Below are 17,340 nucleotides of genomic sequence, written 5' to 3'. Positions count from 1 at the left end.
GTACTCCATATAGATGAAATGTCGCGATAACGAGTAAGCAAACCGCGGTAGGTGATTGTTACTTTCATGAAAAAACTAGAGAAGAACGACGACGACGACGACGCGGAGAACGTAACGAATGACGACACGATTAACTAATAAATTTTATCTTTATTATTTATCGCAAATAAAACGAATGAAACGATGGATTTTCCACGTTATAAATGATGTCACGAATAAAAGAAGAATTTTTACGTCGACACTAAAATTCGTCAATTCCAACCCCTTTCGATTTCGTTGATCAATAGCGAATAATACACTCGCACACCAATTTACGTTCTCAAACGTCCTTGGTCATTGTGACATTTGGTTTTCTCTCTCGACGTAGTACTTACGTCGACGAAGCTGCCGAGGAAAGTTAATGACGTAACTACCGGTGACCTTGCCATTTCCGAAGATGCGCTGCTGTCGATGAACAAGTCCCCGAGGACGCCTCCGGCTACCGTGTTTTTCAGCTTCGACTATTTCTCCTTCCCCATATTTAAACAAACTATCTTTGGACGGTCCACTCCGTTTTTCTTGCATAAAACGATCTTTCGGACAAGTAACAGAATTCGTTGCTTAAAAGAACTTTTTTGAATATTCCAGTGTTATTAGTGTTCCCTCAATTTTCTTTTTTTTTTTTTTTTTTTTTTTTTTTTTTTAACAAAACTGGCCCATAATGTCTGCCTTCGATAATGACCATAATTTAACTTCGTTAAAAATTTTCTATTACTGCGTCTGTATCTCGAATAATTTTTACTTTCAAATAAATACAAATGTCATACGTAGAAATGTGATTGAAATATTTAATCGTCTTAAAATCGTATGTAATATTATACATGATAAGAAATTATTTTTATATTGCTAATTTTGAAATGCTTATCGCATTTCAATTTTCTAGACATGATAATGCGTACCTACTAACGTGATGATAAAATTAATAATAGTGTCACATACAATAGATAGGTCGAAGATATCTCATTAGACTTCGAACCTATTCATCTGGAATAATTAGTTGGACCCATCAATCCTCTCTTTCTCTCTCCCCCTCTCTCTCTCTCGCTCTCTCTCTCTTTCTCTCTCTGTTCGGGAAGAGAATCTTCTCCTTTCCCTTTGCTATTCACGCGACCAATAAGCAAACATAAACGTGAAAGCGAGCACGACAACGATGTCCTGCGACCGTAAACGGAGAGATACGCGTCGACAAACTTATCTTGATTGTGTAAGGACCAAAAGGGGACTCGCTCGGGATCGCATCAATTTTTTTTCAGGATCCCTTTCTTCTGATTACTTTCGACCGAATTCTTCCTATCCTTTCTAATGTATCATTTTTTTTTTCGGAGAACACGTTTTTTTTTTCTTTTATCTTAACTTCGTACAATCTCTCGATCGACTTAATTATACTTTTTCTTTACGTCCTCTTTTCTTTTTTTACGACATATTTAACTTAAAAAAAAATGCGTATCTATTTAACGTTAATCATTTTCATTAGTCTTAAATGCAAAAGAAAGAAATATTAATCGGGAGTGAAAAAGTATTCACATCGTAACGCGCGCAAATATCTAATGAATTGATTTTTTACTTTAGTCGTGGAGAACGTATGATGATTTATTATGTATACATTGGTTATGTAGTCTGGTAGCAAAGTTGCTATGCCGGTAACGCGTCAACGATAATTAGAAAACGAAAACTTCACAGCACTGTTTGTATCGATCTTGTATATACCTATGTACAGATATCTATGTACATGCATATAATAATTTGACGTTAACTTGGATAAGGATTATTAAGTATCGACCGTCGTGAAATTTATGTAACGAAACGATTTCGACATTCAGCAATATAATTCGATTCATTGTAAATATTAAAAAAATGGGCGATAGTAAAATTATGATAGTATCTATCTAATATAGATTTTTTCTACGACTTTTAATTTTATTTTTTATTCAAATCAAGTCTATCCTCTTTCTTTATATTTTAAAAAGTTAAAATCTAAAAATTAATTTATTACTTAATTTATTGTAAAATCGAATGATTACATTTTTTTCGACGACAATTTACTCAAGGTCGAACAATCCGAAAAAAATCAATCCAATGCTATTAATTTTATTAAAAAAATTTATTTTACCGAATCGCATTAGCTTATTTTTATTATTTACGTATTCTCTATATACCACCTACCAGATGTCGTTGTCGTGTCGTAATTCACATAATCCTCATTGTGCTTATTCGATAAGTTCCTTTCGATTCTTTTTTCTTTTCTTTTTCTTTTTGCAATGATTTGTCGTTCTCGATCTACGAATAGAGTAAGGGCACGCGATACGCAAGAGTAAAAACGTGCCAAAGTGAGTAAATGTCAACGAGTATATCCCTCCCTTTACCCCTCACCCCGATCAATTCATCTTCTGGTATTACACGGGCTTGCAAATGTAACGAGTTACGTACGCCGACAATATGTTCGATATGCCAGATGTGCAATTATCTACTCGTCTCATGATAATCTAACATGCATTTTCAACGCCGTAAAGGGAACTCGACGACACACTAGCGGAACTTCTTCTTCTTATTCTTCTTCTTTCGCTATTGCATCCCCCTACTGCTTCGTTCTCCTTTCCGTCTTTCTTGACATTTACTTTGTAAATTATCCGTTTAACCTTCGATATTTTTTGTTTTTTCTTCTCTTTTATTTTCTTGTTCAATTTTTTATTATTTAAAAACGTCATCAAGGGGATGAAATTCTTTTGCAGATAGTCATCGAAAAATGCATTTCTTGATGACTAAAAGATAGAGGCACGTCGCTTCTTCGCAATGTTCGATAATAAATATTTACCCTTTCTCTTTTGTGCTATTGCATAACGATCGTAAAGCTCCAACCATTAAATCCTCCGGCGACTTTGGGATTAATGTACTTTTCGTATTATCGAATTGCATCATTGTAATAATTCTTCTCGCACTTGTTTCATTTGTATATACACAGAGAGAGAGAGAGAGAGAGAGAGAGAGAGAGAGAGAGAGAGAGAGAGAGAGAGAGAGAGAGAGAGAGAGAGAGAGAGAGAGAGAGAGAAAGAGAACAAAAAGAAATTTAACGTCCTCCAAATGTTAATACGGTGTCGTTCATTTAAAGACGAACACATAAACTTTATCAACGTGAAAGTACCTCACCTTCGAACGTAGTCACCCACCATTTCTCATCCTCGACAAAATGCGGAAGTTAATCTGAATTCTACCGAGTACTTCGTAATTTGTATTAAATGGTGACGGCAATTATCATAAATTAATAAATAGGGAAATCATCGAACTAAAAGCTATAAAATATGTTATATTCGACATACTTTAATGAATACGTTGTAGAAATTGTTATTAACTCATTACGCATATCAATAATTATCGTTAATGTCACGATACCATCCATGAAGTCTTTTTTCTTTTCCTCTATCTGTTGGGGAGAAATTAATTGCCGTCTACAATATTCGGATTAAAATCGATGCTATCTTCATCTCTCCCTCTCTCTCTCTCTCTCTCTCTCTCTCTCTCTCTCTCTCTCCCTCTCTTTCTCTTTCAGTTTCGATAATATCTCTTTGTTGTAAAGTTTATAAAAAAATAAAAAAGATATAAAAAGAATATATATATATACATATAAAATAAAACAAATAATATAAAAACGTGTACTTGTCTATTTCTTTCTTCGGTCGTGCGATTTTGCCGCAAAGGTCGCGATACTTACTACATCTACATGAGAGGTATAGGTAACGAGAAGAGGAGACAGTCTGTCGTAATAACGACTCGACGAGAGTCACGAGCGGTCAAGAGGGCTCTCGAATTGAAATGCCGCACTCGGGCGAAATCTTATTTCCTCGAACTCTTGCCTTTGTATTCAGGAAGACGACGTATCTGTCTATGTCCATCTTTGATCTATATTCGAATTCGATTAATCGAATCGATACGAATAACTCGAATTATTTGAGATTATATCGTTTCAATGGAATAACCGATATAAACTCTTACTATACGAGAGAGGAAAGAAAACAAGTGACCATTTTTCTTTTGGCATTATTATCTTTACAATATAGTTTCGATTATGATTTTTATTCAAGTATCTTATTAATGATAGAACCTTACAAAAAATGATAACATTCTGCGATTCATCTTGCATATACATATATTATAATGTAAATTATAAAGTTTGGATCCTTGATCTTGACCAAAAACTGTCCCACATCCAACGACGTACATACATACATTATCATTTTCAATCCCCTTGCGAAGATCTGAGAGAAAAATTCGAATTTCGAATGGCAAAGAGACATCGATTTTAGCTCGTTAATATGTCAAATTAGCACTCGATTAATGAGCGTCGAGATAATATTTTTAACGACACAACGTCAAGACATCCCTGACCTCTCGCACATCGTCCACGTCTCTCTCTCTCTCTCTCTCTTTTTCCTTCTTCGTATATGTTCTTTTATTCTCATGGTATAGAGCTTCGTCGGAATGATGACGACCGCTGCTGAACCCGGATTCTCTCATGGACTTCCGATCGTTTAGAGTTTGTAATTTCTATTGTATGTCTTTAACGCAGGAAACAACGACATTTATTTCTTGTGAACCTCATTGAATTTTTTTTTCGATCTACTTGATGTATTCATTCATTATGAAGAATATTTGTATTACAGACATTAATAATGAGAATAATCAAATTATGCCATCCAACAAATGTCATTTTTGTATAATCTTTGTTATTTTCAAATTATTACTATTTATTATTACAATTAATTTGATGCGGTTGTTTCCAATCGATTTAAAAAATTCAAACGTACATGTAAGTAATAATAAATGGCCAACGTTATATACAGAAATATTCTGAGAAGTATAAATTTATTTTATGCATGATCATTGAATAAGCAAATTTATCTTTATATCTATTAAGGTGACAAGTCCTAATTGAAACGAATTTTAGTATAGCTTTGAAAAGATAAATCTATCAGGATAGACTTCTGCAACGGAATCCTGCATAACGTAATTTCATAGAAAACTTTGTGACTAGTCTTTCTCATTTTTGTTTTGTTATCTCTTTCTTTATTGAAAAAGCATTATATAATATGCATTTATACCTGATTGCTATATATCTACCTATGTAACACGATACACGTATGTAACGAAATACATTACATTCCGTAAATAATATCTTTGCATTTCCATAATAAAACTAATAGCTTGATCGAGACCTAGTAATACGATACAAATTGATTTATCATTTGCATCTTGTGAAACACAATAAATAATTTTAATTCATTAATTTCTACATACAGGAACAAATAAGGAATAATTAAATCAAAATTTCGGATGAACATTTTTATATATCTATTCTGATAAAAATCTATGTTTATTATAATTTGAAAAGATAAACCATTAGAAATTATATCGTGATTTTATCGAGGATTCTCGATTATCGCGTCAACACCTTTGAACTTTTAATTGGCATCGTCTAGCACGATATCCTTTGGCACGTACCTTAGAAGGTTACATCCTGCTGGTGTAATTATCTTATCGCAGTACGTCATTGCTCGTGAAGTTAGTATAGCCCTTGTGAATTACGAACATAGGTAAGCTATAAATGCAAGGCGCAGGTGGCCTCACCCTTCCCTCCGGTCCTCCCTCGATCCCTCATGCAACTAGTCGCGGTATTTTGCGAGCTGACTATAAAATAAATCAATCGACGATATATAGTCATCCGCTTATATAGTCATTCTACGGGTTTTTCTTCAACGATTACGCCTCAAATGCTGACTAGTGTATCTATCTATGCAAGAGAGAACGGAAAGATTCTTGAACGAGAGAGATATATGACAAAGTTCAGCTACGGTCTTCTTCCTTCTTGACTCTGTTCGATTTAAATTTTTAATGGGTATCGATTGCTCAACAAAATATAATACGAACGAATATCGACCACAAATAAACAGAAAATTTGCATAAGGTCGGGGATTCTGCGTTGAGAATTAATTTTCAATATCACTAATGAATTCGTACAAATTTCTATTCGTTTCCTCATACACGAATCACGTAGGAATTAATATTGAATGCTCATTATTAGAGTCCTATAATTATAAAATAAAAAATACACAGTGTTATTATATAATAATAATTGTTTTGTATTTTATAATTATTTCGAAGGTGAATGCGATAATTGATTAGAAAGATTGATAGTAATTATAAACTCGATACAAAATATTTCTCGATATCTCTTCCACCTGTCTCGTCGTACATACACATATGCACATACATGCATATATATATATATATATATATATATCTGCATACGTTCTTTTCTGTCTCTTAACGAGCTTACGGCGTGTCTTATTTTCTTAATGTAAGCGGTCTGTACGCGTAAGTTGTAAGTATGAGTAAGGAGGAGCATATGTGTTGCTGTCTGCCGACAACGTGGTGGCATTTAACCGATCCTCGCCATCGTGCTTGGTGGTTATATTACGCAAGAAGCGCCTTTAAGCCGACGATGACGACGACCTCGCGCCGCGGTCCAGCAGGATTCTTGCGAAATTCTTTGCTTGTGTGCGAGTTCCTTGTTGAAAAGCAACCGAGCACTATCCTCTTCGTTATGGCACTTCTTTCTCACCGGATGAGTACCGATCTTAGACGTCCGCTTTCGAACGTTTCGACGATGAAATCATTTCGGCTACTTGGAAAATACCTTTTACCCAGTTTGGTCTTTATGATTATTTCGAAACAAAACGAAACGAAGCTCCCATAAATAAGTATGTATATATGTATATATGTATGCCAACAAGCCGGAAGGAAAGAACTTTCTACGAAAATATCTGATCTTCGTTTGATAGAGAAAAGAACACTTCACGTTCGAACTGAATATGTACTGTGGCTCATTGTATTCGAACAATCAGAAGATTGAAAGAAAGTTTACTATCGAGTGAGCTCACATTTTTGACTCGGTGAATGTCAAGTAATAGAATGATCAATCTCTTTTTCCTTGTCATTCTTTTTCGTAATATATTAGTACCTATATTCAACTTAAATATACCTGTCTCTTTTTTTTTTCATATACCTAATAATTTACTTAAGAAAATATCAAATTATGTCAGATTACGAAAACCCTCGGCAATGGCTTAACAATTTCTTTCTATTAGATTTTATCAACAATTTTCTTATTAATTCTAAATATCAATAAAATACTTTATATAGAATCTATCCTTACTTATCTGTATTAGAATGCAAGCTATGATGTGTACCTATACCGAGACAAGAACGTTCAGTTAAAAATTGATTTACATAACGTATCATAGAAGAAATAGTTGTGTATCTATCGATTCGTACGTACACAACCTCCTTCGAGCTATCGACTATTCGATTTTCGAATTATTCCTCTCTTTCTCTCTCTCTTTCTTCGCGTGTACAATCGATTATACAATATCGTCGCGCCTCGTCGTCGTTAAACCGCGCAAAAAGGAAAAGCCGCGACCCGCAAAGGTGATGCACGATGCCGCTTCGAAACACAACCGGTTATCTAACTTCGAGATACTCGTATCTAGAAGTAGTAACGAAGAGGGACGAAGCTCGAGGGATCGAATATGTTTAAAGGGAAAGAAGGAGGGACAAGATTGAACGTCTACGATTCTTCGTTGGATCCTCGTGTTACATGTCACCGTAGAAAAGCGGCGATATAAATTCGATATTCTTTATCTTAAGCATTCATTTTAGCACGGGCTATGTTATTTAAGCTAAACGAAAAGAGAGAGAGAGAGAGAGAGAGAGAGAGAGAGAGAGAGAGAAAGAGAGTCATGTTCTGGAAATTCTTTTCGGATAGGAAGATCGATTTGTTACTGGTCTTTCGCTTGTGACATCGCATGCACATACTTACATACATATATGCATACATAAATACACATATGTCAATATGTGAATGTAAAGTAATTATGAAATAATTTCACGAAAGTACGAGCTTAGTTGTTAATGAAATTAGAAGAGGATAAAATGAAACAAGTAAGAAAAAAATAAAATTATTGACAGCGATGCCATGTGCTGTTTCGCAATCGTTCTCATGCAGATAGTGATCCCAGTCTCGTAAAAGAAAAAAAAAACAGAAAGGGTTGATTTAAATAAATAATTCCGACCATTCGATTGTCATTTATCGATTTGACAAAGCTTCTTTCGGCTCAACTTTCAACAAGAGGATGCCAATAAGGAGATCAAGAATGTATTCCATCAGCATTGACATAAATCTTATCTCGAAAATGATCCTCTTCGATTATCATCCAATCAACTCTCTGATAAAAAATGTCATTAGCATAAGATATAGTCTTATGTAATCACGTAGTCACTTTCTTTTCAAGGATTAACCCATATCGTTTCTCTCCTTTTCCCTATCATCCTTCTTCCCATTCGAATACATCTCTCTATTATTTTTCTCCCGTTTCTAAGAACGAACACAATTTATTATTTCAATCGTTCCTTGATTACATTCGACAATCGACGATAGATAAGCGTCTAACATCTAAATCTTAAACGTAATCGGCAATCACATTTTCTTTTTTTTTTGTTCAATTTTTTTTTTCTTCATTTTCTTTTTCTTCCTCACCTCCATCAATAGCTTCTATTCACTCGTTAAACGTTATTAACTCATCGGCGCCTTAGGATAGACCGTCGATGATTTAACTCCTCTTCGCCGTTGTCTAATGGCAAAACTCGTTTTCTCTCTGGCAGCTAGCAGTACATTTAAACGATCCCGACGTGTCGTTTGCCTTCGTCCAAGTACTTACGTACAGTTTCTCTCGAATTAGGAAGGAATTAGATAATTACTAACATTTTTACCATTTCTCCTTACAAAGATGGATATTCATTTCGAGTATCCTCGATGGTGATGAGTATTTCGAAAAATGTCCTTTTTTTTCTTTTGCATTTAATATGTCATTTAGGATTCGCACGATTCGAATTGTTCATGGTGACGAAGAACATTTATTAAAATTTGATCGTTCGTAGCGATATGAAAACTGCTGTAATATTCGCTGTCAGTATGACAATAGTATTACAATCTAAGAACATCTTTAACAAGCTGACAGACTGTCCTTCCCAGATTCCACATGTATAAGATATTATCATACTGGTTACGATAGATCATGATTATATTACATACTACAACTTGTACCGTGTAATACAACGTAGAGCTAAACTCTGATAATTCGTTAATCCTTATTAACCAAGGAAATTATGCAAAATCCGACATTGAAACTTGTTTTCGTTTTCTCTCTTTCGTTCTTTAAATTATTTCTTTTTTTTTTTTTTTTTTTTTTGAAAAGACTAAAATTTATCACCCTTATTAAATTAAAAAGAATTTAGAGAAACTTCAATCTCTGTATAACACTCATTAATAAACAAACATTAGTATTTCACTAGAAGGCCACCGAAATGAGACTTTTATCGAAACAGAAAAAAAAAAAAAGATAGAAATCCGAAAAAAATATTTCTACATCGTTCCTCTTACAATCAGATTTACAGTGATTTTGGCTGGCAAACTTTCATCTTATATTCTCAATGTCGCAATAATAGAAACTACGAAGTAAAAGCATTTTGTTATTCAAATTTAATTGGCACGATATGTTAAAACTCACTACTGTAGTACTACTTAGATACATACGTATCTAGTACATTTTTCTAAACATCTATAATTAAAGAGACATAGTTGCATAATTCTAAACGAATAGTACCGAAGTAAGGATCTCGAACGAGGAGGATCAATGAATGAAGATCGACGAGAGTAGGTAAACCCTGACTAACCTTTAAACGTGCGCTCATCTTCCAAAGTGCATTTTAAATTGCTTTGAGCTTTCTAGTAGCGTTAAGAACCGAATCCGTAAACGTAAACGCATTGTGAAATGCGGGGAGACAATTAACTTATCGCTTTAGATTTCGATACCGGCACTTTCACGTGATCTTAACAATTAGATTTTGTAAACTTCTATTATCGTCTTTAAAACGAAAAGAAGGAAAAAATTAAAAAAAGAAAAAAAGAATAAAAAAAATAAAAATACATAGGATAGAAATGAAGATATTATTCGTAAGAAGAGATCGGACGAATAAATGACTGACAAAAAATGATTTCATTTTATCAATTCCTTTTTTAACAATTGAAGCTCGATAAAAATGGGCACACGACAGAAACCATTTAATCTTTCGCGAAAGTCAAAGGTTCGCTTTTAAACAAAACGCGTATCAGAGACAGTCGAGCTAGTTCCACTTTCTTTCCTATTCCTCATGCGATTCTACCATTTATCTATGTACGAATCGAATCGACGAGGAGATAATTGGTATCCCATTGTCTCCGGATTATCTCCCGTAGAGCATCTTAGGGCAAAACAAAGAACACACGGCGAGAGTCGAGGACGATTATGGTTCCAACGTCGATGTCTCTTCCTTGAAATCCTACCTAACATTTAAACTCAACGTCGATTCTTTTTTAGATTCTTTTCTTCTCCTTCTTTTTTCATAGTCAATTATATGTAGGTATGTATATTATTTTCAACACATGGTCACGTTGGTACCATCACCGGGATGGGCCAATGCCATTTGTCAAGAAGATTTCGACACTCTACCAGAATTTCAGCAGCGAAATCTTCCTTAATGGTAGGGGATTTAATAATGAAACGAAATCCGTCTATATAATAAACCGGTATCCTCTTTTGAATCAGTAAAGTGATCCAACTCGTCTCGAATCAAATTTCTTCTTTACACTTTCAAATTCTTTCAAAAAAGAACTCATCAAAGATGAAACTGGTGCGTTTTTAACAATACGTGATCTCTTGTGTAGACCGAGGAATAAATTTTCAGGAAAAGAATAATCCTCGGGAAGTGTTCATCGAGAATATAAAAAACTTTAAAAATTTTCATAAAAGTTAAATGATTACCAAGTATATGCATACATACAACTCGGAATCATACTTTACGATCTTGAAAACAGAAAAATACATTGAACGACAGTTTAATAAACATCTCTATTATCGCGCTAACAATTACCTATAACGTCGTACAATTGCAAATGAATGACCGTGACGGATCTTACAAACTGTTCCAATGATTTTTTTTTCCTTCTTCTTTTTTTTTCCTTCTTTCATGAATATTCTTGCGTTAGAAGAACGTGAGGAATTTACATCGTCTCTTATTATTTCCATAAATAAATGAAGAACTTACTTGCTTATTGTTAAAAGGACGTAAAAAAAAAGAAAAAAAAAGAAAATTATGCGACTATTAAAAATTAGTAAAAATAACGAACGTTTAAATTTACTCCTAGATCATTACTTTCCTCAACGTTTTGGCTGTCACTCTCGCTTTTCCTCAGCAAGAAGTGGTGATCGTGAAGGAGACACCATCGGACAATATCGGTGTTGGTGGTTACAACTATGGTTATGAACTTTCAAATGGTCAACATCATGAAGAATCAGCCCAATTAACGAATGTTGGCACTGAAAATGAAGCTCTTGCTGTTAGGGGTAGCTTCGGTTGGGTTGACCCAGTTACCAATCAACGATATACCATCAATTACATTGCCGATGAGAATGGTTTCCATCCGCAGGGTGAACACCTTCCATCGGTCTGATTTTTCTTTTTATTATAAATTAACAAAATATTTAAATAAAATTATTTTATAACAAAATCAAATGCACACACCTCATTTTCATTCTCTTCTTCGTTATGTCATATATTCTTCGTAATAACTAAGGTTACTTTCTAAATAGTAAATCACTGTCGTATGATTTACGATCGAAGAAAATTATGCTTTTGATTCGAAGGATTATAGTCGACCGTGTTGTATAGGATGACACATGTAACGTTCGTACTACTTAAAAGAACTATCCTCCAACTGCTAAGCTAAGAATGGTATTTAAATGTTAATTGGTACATCTTATTATTATCAATATGTATACATTGAAATTGACGAAAGTACTCGTAAAATATTTGATGTATATTTGTACTTTAAAAAAAAAAAAAAAAAAAAAAAAAAAAAAAAATGAAGAAACGTAAAAAAGATTTTTTAAAAGGCATGAATAAACTCGTACGGAACAGGAGTTATATTGATCGATATTTTCTACGATGTACGTCATGTGTTGACAAGTATGATAAATTATAAAGTATGAAACTTACGAAATGTGATATTTCTTTATAAATATTATATACTTCTCATTTTCACCTCTCTCTTTCTCTCTTATAATGCTCTTTACGTAACAATCCACATCTCATGTTCAACATAATTTATTCCTATGTACGATGTACAATGTCAGCCGATGAGTACATATTTTCATTAATTGGTACCTTTAATAATTAATGTTCTTTCGTAATAACGCTAGAACACAAATGATGACTAACATTCGCTTTCTTACAACAAACGATTGCGTTCGTACTTGAAGACGAGCCTCGATCTATTTCAACTTCGATCGAGATTTTTCGAGAGAGGAAAAAACAAAAGGAAAAAGAATGAAAGAAAGAAGAAAAAAATTATGAATACGAGCAGGTTACGAAGGAACGTTACGAAGATGATAGCCGATTGCGTAAGAATAAATACCGCATAAAAGTTCGACGGATCATAAGACCTGTTTTCCTTGATCGATCTATCCGTGGGATTATTGAGCGTAGTTTATTCGTGGATAGGTCGTTCCGAGTTTCCAAGGTTCTCAAGATCTACACCACTTGTGGTTCTTCGGGTAACTCTTTCTCTTGATGGATGCGTTGTTTTGAATAATCATTGAAAATGCTCCTTTACGACTACCCAAACCAATCTCCCGTACGTTAATTCACGCTGACACATTTAAATTCCTTCACAATATAAATTCGTACACACGTTTTATACTTTTGGACAGATCTATCAAGTCCTAAATAACTTTTGCTTTTTCGAAGGTTAAACATCTCATCGTATAATAATTCAGCTCTAACAAGCATAACGATGTCACGCATAAATGATTAAAATTAAATGGTTGTACTTGAATTGTCAAATATAAAAATATATATTAACAGGATGATCAAATCTAAGAATTTTTAAGTATATATAAATTCTTACGAAAGTTTTGACGAACATAAATATTTAGAAAGTTTCGAGTTTAAGAATGAAAGTTGACGATTAAAGAAGAATGAATATCGGGCGTAGGCATATTTTATAGCTCAAAATAATTATCCTTTCAAAATTTTAATTTAATATATTCATACTTTAAATTGGAAATATTTGATATATAATGATGATATAGGTATCTTCATTTTCTTTTTATTCACAGATAAAACATTTACGGTATACATTCTTCGAATCTGTTTCGTGACACTTTCAAAATTTTACATATTTTTAAAGAGCCGAAAACAGAAGTTGAATCATTCTAACATCTTAAAATCGTCTTAAATATCATTACACGTATTACTTTACATATCTTTACAATTTTTACAATTTCTTTTACGTCTCCGACGTAGCTATTTGTGACGATTATTCATTGAATAGCGGATAATTGAAATATGAAGTACGTGACAGGTAAAATTTAATCAAAGAACCTATAAAAGAGTAATTTACATGACAAGTATTGTTACCGTAACTAGACGAGAGTAGACGGAGTAGACGTTCGTCGATATTTAATCGCATATATTAATCATTACTTTAATGGAAAGTATTAAATCCATAAACGTTCGTTTTTATCAAACCTATCAATCAACGTTCACGATACGTGTTATCTTAATTTTCAAAATATCATGTATTATAAAATAATAACAATCTAAATAAATATTTTTTTTCTCTATCACGAAGAAAAATGTCAATGGAGAATTTCGCTAATTTATTTATAAATTCACGTATAAATTATCCCAACGTTAAAATTTATTATTTTATATACTAAATATATTAATTACCAGAACGCAATATAACGTAATAACAGATAATTCCATGGGACGTGCATGTAGTATTTGAAACAAAAAATTGATAATTTTCGAAACGACGTGACGAAGGTCAGAATATTAGCAATGGCGAGCGGGCGTGTGCTCATCGTTGGTAAAGTGAAAAAAAAAAAAGGTGAAAGGTGAAATTCAATGGTGGTGTAACGAAATTTGGGCAGTAGGAGGACCAGTATAAAACGACCGTAGCATTCTCGAATCCGCATCAGTCACACCAGTCTTCTCTTTCAAACAAGAGTAGTCACAGAAATCGATTTGTAACCATGAAGATGGTAGGTATTCTTAATGTTAAAATTTTTTAATCTTTTTAACGATCGAACGATCTACATAAATATATTCAGTAAAATTCTTGCTCGGTATGTCAGGATGTATCAATCGAAAATTTGATTATTCTACCTAAAAAAAGAATTCGATTCGATTCACTCGAAACATTACATTTTTATAATTTTTTTTTTTTTGTTTTCCCGTAGATCATAGCTTTCTTCGCCGTTTTGGCTGTCGCTCTCGCTCTTCCGAGACCTCAGGATGATGTGGTGCTCGTTAAGGAAACTCCCTCCGACAATATCGGTCTTGGTAATTACAACTATGGCTATGAACTCTCCAATGGTCAACATCATGAGGAATCAGGCCAATTAACGAATGTTGGCACTGAAAATGAAGCTGTTGCTGTTAGGGGTAGCTTCGGTTGGGTTGACCCAGTTACCAATCAACGATACACCATCAGCTATGTCGCTGACGAAAACGGATTCCACCCACAAGGCGAACACATTCCTTCCTAAATCTTTATATCTCTTCTAAAAAAACGCTTGTTACACGACCAATGATCCAACAACAAGAACAACTCGAAGAATCGCCGAAACTCATAGTTACCTGATTAATGACTACCCTCGTTTAGCGACTGAGACCAAAGTTTCTTTCACTGGCGCTGTATTAATTCCGAACTTGTATAAAACTCTTTGATAAATATAAATGTATAGATAATTGAAATAAATGTATAGATAAATGTATAGATAATTGATCAGTTTCAACCCTCATTGATCGAATGGACACTGCTGACATCGAGAGAGAAAAAAGAGTATATATATATATATACACACACATATATTCTTTTTTATCTTTTTCACACTTTTTTTTTTGAATACACCTGCAAGATAGTCGCCTCTTTACGTACGAAGACAAATAGTGGTTCAAGCATATAATAGCTTAGATTACAAAATATAAATGGCAATTCTATTCCTGGAGAATAACTAATACTCTCGAGAAGAAATCGTCTGTAAAACCTGTAGAATGCTGATATCGGGGACAAGGATCTTCCCTCGGTGAATAATTCCTCAAAAGGAAAGGCACTTCGAAATGCTAATGTTGATTTGCCGCATTATATTATTTTGTTTTTACTCTTATCTTTGCCCTTTCATATACGAATGATTTTTGTTGCAATTTAACAACTTCTGATAATAAAGTAATAGATTTGTATTGTATCAAGGAAGCAAATAGTAGAAATAACAAAGACTGTTAAAGATCGATTCATTAAATTCCTCTTTAAGTTGGGAATCAACGAAATAAAAACAATTTATCTTGTTTTCCTCGTTTACAAATCTAACATCTTCATTTTTATTTTAAATAATTCGCAAATTCTAAACTAGAGCCATCTGGCGTTAAAATATACAAATTAACTAGCAATGCAGCTAGTCGTATAGTAAACGATTATTATCTTTCTTACCTGTTTGTCCTCAACGACGCCATTAAAATTAGTACCAAGTTCTTACCGCTAGAGAGCGTTAATAGCTCTCTTTCGAGATAAAAAGAAAAAAAAATAGAAAAAAAAAAAAAGAATCATTAATACTTAATATCAAAAAGACCTTATCTGTTACAAATTATTTAAAGGAAAAGAACGCAATTAATATCATGTAGAAGACAATTCAACAATTACGTGTTTAATCACTTGTATATTTCTCCCATCATGTTGAATTAATTAAATTTACTGTACTCTCTGACTGTAATTAAATCAATGTGGGAATACGCTATTCAGCTATCTCTCATTAAAACCCATGCACTCTTATGTTTATCCATAAGCAAATGACAGAGTGTAGTCAAGTTCTGTAAGGTACAAATTCTTAACGAATAATCATCTATGAGATAAACGAATTATGAAACGACATGAATAACGATGACATCCTCGATAAAAATGGCGATGTTAAAGTACAAGCTACGTCCGATCCTTTAACTTGTCTTTCAAGTATATAATCGTAATTATTGATTATTTTTTTAATATAACCTTTTCGTAAAAAATAATATATATATATATATATATGTATCTATATATATATTGACAGAGCTAAAGATCGACAAAACTAAAGGAAATAATTTATACAAGGAAGTAAATTCCGACGTAAGTTCTCCATCAGGATTAAAAAAGCGTCTTCAGGATTTATCATCGTCCACGAACGAAAATATACGATCGATCGATTTTATAACATCTCTTAATCATCGACTTTCACATAGTCACCAATTGGATTCTTCACAAAATTACAACGAAAAGAAGAACGACGAAGAAATTTTTATCAACGAAAGTTCGTCGACTTTGCGCCCATTGCAAGGTGCACGTGCCCGAAGACGGGCAAAAATCCGATCGGAGATCCTCGAAGAGATTGATAAATCTTTGTCAATAGCACAACCTAAAGTTACGAATTTATTGAATTTTTTAACAAAAACGGAGAACGATAGTTCGAAAATTATCGCGGATTCGATAGAATCTCTCGAGTCGACAAAAATCATCGATAACACGGACATTTCGATGCTTCGTTTTCAACCGACGACGTTTACGGGTTCTTTGACGTCACGAAGTTGTTTTAGCAACGACGATGAGAAGAAACATGAGTCACGTCAATCTAAATCGGCAAAGGAGGATCGTATCTCGTACGATGTTAAATGTAATAGATTATTAAAGAACAAAGTCGAACTTAATCCGATTTCACGTTTGTCTGCGAACAATGTTCGTCCGATGAAATGCGGAGGATATAGGCCTTACACTGGTGTTATCCTGAAGAATTTCAGTTCTAGTAGCGAGTCTGAAAGTGTCAACGAACCGTCCAGTTATTTATCACAAAAGATCAACAGTCCTATAACGAATACGGAATTGTCCTCGCCAATTTCTAAGACTACGATAGACGAAAGAATAATACCCGTTTTATCTGTTAGAAGCGACTATAATCAGGAATTATCTTCGTCCCGATCGTTTCAAGAGACAACTAGAAGTAAAATAGATAATAGCAGAGATAGAAAAAGAAATAGTACGAAGATATTCGAAAATAATGTTAATACTTTTGTAGAGAATATCGTTCCTTATCTCGATGAGAATTTAACTTATGGAAATGAGAT

The 17,340-nt window shown here is 33.6% G+C and overlaps 2 protein-coding genes across 2 annotated transcripts; both read left to right on the top strand.

The window, feature by feature from the left end:
• The first annotated feature begins 10,495 nt into the window (after positions 1-10,495).
• Positions 10,496-12,462, top strand: LOC124956425 (larval cuticle protein 65Ag1-like). The gene is made up of 2 exons (XM_047512218.1): positions 10,496-10,818; positions 11,333-12,462. Exons 1-2 carry the CDS (start codon positions 10,810-10,812, stop codon positions 11,636-11,638), a joined length of 315 nt encoding a protein of 104 aa, XP_047368174.1. The 5' UTR covers positions 10,496-10,809; the 3' UTR covers positions 11,639-12,462.
• A 980-nt stretch (positions 12,463-13,442) lies between these two features.
• On the top strand, positions 13,443-15,019 carry LOC124956424 (flexible cuticle protein 12-like). Its single transcript, XM_047512217.1, has 2 exons — positions 13,443-14,234; positions 14,433-15,019. The coding sequence occupies exons 1-2, from the start codon at positions 14,226-14,228 to the stop codon at positions 14,739-14,741; spliced, it is 318 nt and encodes a 105-aa protein (XP_047368173.1). The 5' UTR covers positions 13,443-14,225; the 3' UTR covers positions 14,742-15,019.
• Positions 15,020-17,340: the final 2,321 nt, after the last annotated feature.

This window comes from Vespa velutina, chromosome 22 (assembly GCF_912470025.1).
Source record: "Vespa velutina chromosome 22, iVesVel2.1, whole genome shotgun sequence".
Lineage (NCBI taxonomy): Eukaryota > Metazoa > Arthropoda > Insecta > Hymenoptera > Vespidae > Vespa > Vespa velutina.
This window is presented reverse-complemented; position numbering and strand designations above follow the sequence as displayed.